Below are 5,000 nucleotides of genomic sequence, written 5' to 3' on the forward strand. Positions count from 1 at the left end.
TTTCGCGCACCGGAAATAGGCCATGTCGGGCTCAGTCCGCTTGGCACGAGGGTCTTGGACGCACAATGCCTGCGGATATTACGTGCAATCCCCATCTCCCTCATCCCCCCTTCTCCCCCTCCTCCTCCCATTGCCCCCCACCTCCACCCCCTCCCTATCTTCTTCACTTATCCCTCATCCTCGTTCCGCCCTCCTCCCTATCTTCCCGCCTCTCCCCCACTCCCTTATACCCCCTACCCCTCCATTCTCATGCCCCCTCCTCCCTATCTCCCTCCCTCCCTCCCCCCTCCTCCCACTCCTCCCTTTTCCTTCCCCCTTCTCACCTATCTCCCTCCCCTTCTCTTTTCTCCCTTCTCCCTCCTCCCTACCTCCTCGCCCCAGCCTCCTTTCCCCTTCCCCCTCCTCACCCCCTCCTCCCTTCCCCTTTTCCCCTCCTCCCTTCCCCTTCCCCCTCCTCCCTACCTTTTCACCCCCTCCTCTCTCTCCCTTTTCCCTCCTCCCCTATCTCCCTCCCCCCTCCCCTCCCCCCCCCCTTCCTTTGATCACTATCTTGTTCCGTGACGACAGAAGGTCACACTTTTTTTTTCACTATTTTTTTTTTTTTTCTTCTCGACTCGCGTGAAAAGAAGGGACCGCGGAGGTTAATGTGTATCTTGATGAATCTGTCTATCTGCGAAGGGGAAGATCGAGAAAAAATCTTTATCTGTATTCAGCTTCTTTTTAATAGCTGTGTCTGAGTGTATCTACCTGGTGTGATACATACATAGATAGATGTATGTATGTATCTTGCAACCTGTCTATATTAATATATTGAAAATATCTATATCTATATATATCTATCTGTCTATCGATCTATATCTATCCATCTATTTATATCTATCTATCTGTCTATATCTATCTATCTAACTATATCTATTTATCTATCTATCTGTCTACCTATCTCTGTGTATATGGATATATAAGTATTTAGACAGATAGACAGATAGATTGATAGATAGACAGATATATGGACAGATAGATAAATAGACAGATAGATAAATAGACAGATAGATGGACAGATAGCTGAATAGACAGATAGATGGACAGGTAGATGAATAGACAGCTAGATTGATAGATATTCATATACATTTGTGTGTAAGTGTATGTGTGTATGTCTTAGCGTCTATACGTCCACGGCAATACATGTGCTTACATTCCCATCACACGAGCTTTCGGCCGCCCATAAGCTGCCCCCGCCCACAGCACTCGCAGATCGATGACGACCCGACGATCTGAAACATCGGTGTTCAGTGCAAGGGGGAGATGGACAGATGACGCCTCGCCGTTAATTTATTCCCCGCTCTGAATCCCGGTTCCGTTAAACACGGGGGCGACGCAGCTGGCCGCGTGTCGCTCAGCGTGGAACAGCATCAGCAAATCACGCGAGAGTATTTACAACGCATACAATATATACGGATTACCTGTTGCTCTGCCGTTATTGCCTGGCTGTGGATGGGTGGATGCGTATGTGGGCGTGCGTGTGTGTATTATATTTCCTGAGAGGGTGGGCAAGTGAAATCATAGATAAATTCATGTATGGGTGTGTATATGTGTGTACGTGTTTGTGTGTGTGTGTGTTTGTGTGTGTGTGTGTGTGTGTGTATGTGTGTGTGTGTGTGTGTGTGTGTGTGTGTGTGTGTGTGTGTGTGTGTGTGTGTGTGTGTGTGTGTGTGTTGTGTTTATATATATATATATATATATATATATATATATATATGTATATGCATATATATATATATATATAGTATAAATGTATTTGTGTAAGTATATATGTATGTATATTAGTATGTATGTATTTGTGTAAGTATATATGTATGTATATTAGTATGTATGTATTTATAATTACATCTATATTCAAAACTCTATTTATATCTGTGTTATAAAATTCAGTTGTAGACACAGGTTTAAACATTATACAAGTACATAAAATTCACAAAACCACAACACAAAACACATTTGAGAAAAAAACAAACATCTAAATTACATTCACAGAAGTATAACACTCCACATCACCGATTCAAACCCGGCATTACGCAAACAAAAAAAACAAAAGCAATCTACGTTATCCAAGGGTTCATAAGCACCATCTCACCTTATAACTCTTCAGTTGCTCAACGGTACACGGGAGGAGAGCATCGCGGCCGACGGTCACGGTGATATTTGGGACTTTCTCGACGAACCTCGGCAGTGACCCGGCATCCTCGCTCAATGCTGTGGGGGGAAAGAGGAAAATGTTCTTACTCTGATCGATAAAGTAAAAAATATCTTCTCAACCTGATGGATTGAGTTAGGGGAATATTCTTATCCCGTTGTTAGGGCAAGACAAATATTTTTACTCTGATGAAGTAGAGAATATATTCTCATTCTGATAAATAAAGTTAGAAAAATATTCTTATTTTGTTTTTAGGGTGAGGAAACCTTTCTTATTCCGATAGATAAAATGAGGAAAGTAATAATATGCCGATAGATAAATGTTCTCCCTTTGATAGATAAAGGAAGGGAAATGCTTTTATTCCGATAGATTAAGGAAAACGTTATCATTTAAGAAATAACATAAGAGAGAAAGAGAGAGAGAGAGAGAGAGAGAGAGAGAGAGAGAGAGAGAGAGAGAGAGAGAGAGAGAGAGAGAGAGAGAGAGAGAGAGAGAGAAATAAAGGAAAATGTTCTCGTTCTGATACATAAGACAGATTTTTCTTCTTCTGACAGATAAGATAAAGAAAGGTTCTTATGCTGATAGATAAATAATCCAAGCGTTTTTATTACCATAGATGAAGGAAGGAAAGGTCTACTATTCTAATTAGCAATATTTAATCTTTACAAATATTTATTCAACAGGCGAGTCCATAAATGTATATATTCGATATAAGTCTTGGTCAAGTACAAAAATATATATATATATTTTTCATGGTAATCGAGATGACATTCTGTTATGTATCCTGCTGTGTTATTATGTTGCGTGTACTGCGCATGTAGTTTATATATAATGTATTAGTTGCGTGTCCGATGCATGTGGCTACATAATGCATTTACATTTTCAATTGTTTTGTCAAATAACATAAATGACATTCCGACAAGTGTTTCTTAGCACTATGCTTTACCTGACTACAAGAATACGGTACAAAATCTACAAGGTTGATTTCATGTTTTAAATAAACATTTACACAGTAATAATATTAATATTGTACACATTTGCTACAATATTAATTAGTATTCGTTCGCATCAACAGATATACAATATTTTTTCTCAAATATTTCTCACAAAGCACAATACACACACACACACACACACACACACACACACACACACACACACACACACACACACACACACACACACACACATAGACACACACATATATATATATATATATATTATATGAATATTACTCACATCACTGAATCTTATTATCACTTAATATTATCATCATCACGGGCCTTGGCAGCACAAGTACCCGAATAAAGCACTTCCAAAAAAAGAACAAATTTAGGAATTAAGTTTCCCCCTCCAGAGTACCTCGCCTCCATCCCGATTTTCACCGCGAGCCAGAATAACAAGCAACTCAAGCGCGCGGAGTTAGAAATGCGAGTTTATTTTCCACTTTGAAGATGTGTGGCTTGAAGCGAATTTAAAGCCACGAGAAAAACGACAGCAACACTCTCCCTAGGCAGCTGAGAACACAACCCACTTGGATTAAAGCCAATGTGCACTCACACGGTTCCCTGGAATGAAGCTTTTTCCAAAGCCACAGCAGTTATGAACGAAAAGCTTCAAGCAAACACGGTACCTCTTCCGGTATTCGAAGCTTCGATTTTTTATCCGATTTTTTTCTTTCTCTCTGTTTTCTCTTTTTTTTCCTCTTTTTTCGAAATCTCGTTATTCCTTTCCGAAGTTCGTGAAAGTCGATATATTGTTTTACGTTACGTGGCTCGACGGGGAAGTTTAAGCGTGTGGACGAGTTATAACACGGTGTACAAATATATGCGCCGGGGTTAAACAGATGCTCTTGCATACACACCCCTCTCTCCCCTCGTCTATCTGTCTGTCTATCTCTCTCCCTGTCTATCTATCCGTCTATCTATATATACACAGATATACATAGATATACCTTTTCTTTTGAACCGATAACAGACCACACCCATCGTCACAGCCGTTATACAGAGATGATAAAGAGTAGGAATAATTTCGTCTAACTTAATTGATGTCCTGCGAACTCATTTCAAAATGAGTGCCAAACTAGATGCCTTTTCCCACGAAATTCCTTCGAAATAAGGACGTAAGCTGCGTACAGAAAGATGATCGCGCTCCACAGGGCTTTAAGAAGAGGATCTAACTCTTTAACGAAATTATATATAACACGATTGGGTCCCTTTGATTAGACAGATGGGGCTGATTGTCTTATCGTAAGCTGTTAGCAGACCTTAGGGGACCTGATTGAAGAAATATATATACTGACGGCTCGTGGTACTAACTGTGACAAGCAGAGTAGCTTTAAAGCTTGAATAAAGGAAGTTTGTCATTGAAAACGCTTATTTTTCTGCTCCTCTAGCGTGCTTGGGGAATCAAGGAGTTAAAAAAGTGGTGTCTCAAGCAAAGAAAATTAATATACGTCTTTTTTGCCAGATATTCGGCCATTAAATTTTTTTAAGGGTGTGCGAATCGTCCCGTACGTATGGATTTATATACAAATGATACAAATGCGGTGTATCCATGCAAATATACATAAACATAAAGGAAACCAAGATTATGAGTGTCAAAGGAAAACACTATTTAATGTCTTAAAGGAAGCTACAATTTAATGTCTTAAAGAAAACACGCCTGTAAATGTTTTAAAGGAAAATACGACTGTGAGTGTCTTAAGGATTCCTCGCGCGTCGTGTAAGGTGAAGCGACGTAAGTTACAGCCAGGTGGACTGATAACCTCCAGGAAACTTGGCGATGCAACTCTTGATTCATGTTACAC

The 5,000-nt window shown here is 40.0% G+C and overlaps 1 protein-coding gene across 1 annotated transcript in view; it reads right to left on the reverse strand.

Moving 5' to 3' along the window:
- Positions 1-5,000, reverse strand: part of LOC125025887 (lachesin-like) — a 77,638-nt gene that overhangs the window by 51,991 nt on the left and 20,647 nt on the right. Inside the window, exon 2 of the mRNA XM_047614197.1 lies at positions 2,132-2,250. Coding sequence (XP_047470153.1) covers positions 2,132-2,250 — 119 coding nt within the window. The remainder of the gene's footprint in view (positions 1-2,131; positions 2,251-5,000) is intronic.

Source organism: Penaeus chinensis, chromosome 5 (assembly GCF_019202785.1).
Source record: "Penaeus chinensis breed Huanghai No. 1 chromosome 5, ASM1920278v2, whole genome shotgun sequence".
Taxonomy (NCBI): domain Eukaryota; kingdom Metazoa; phylum Arthropoda; class Malacostraca; order Decapoda; family Penaeidae; genus Penaeus; species Penaeus chinensis.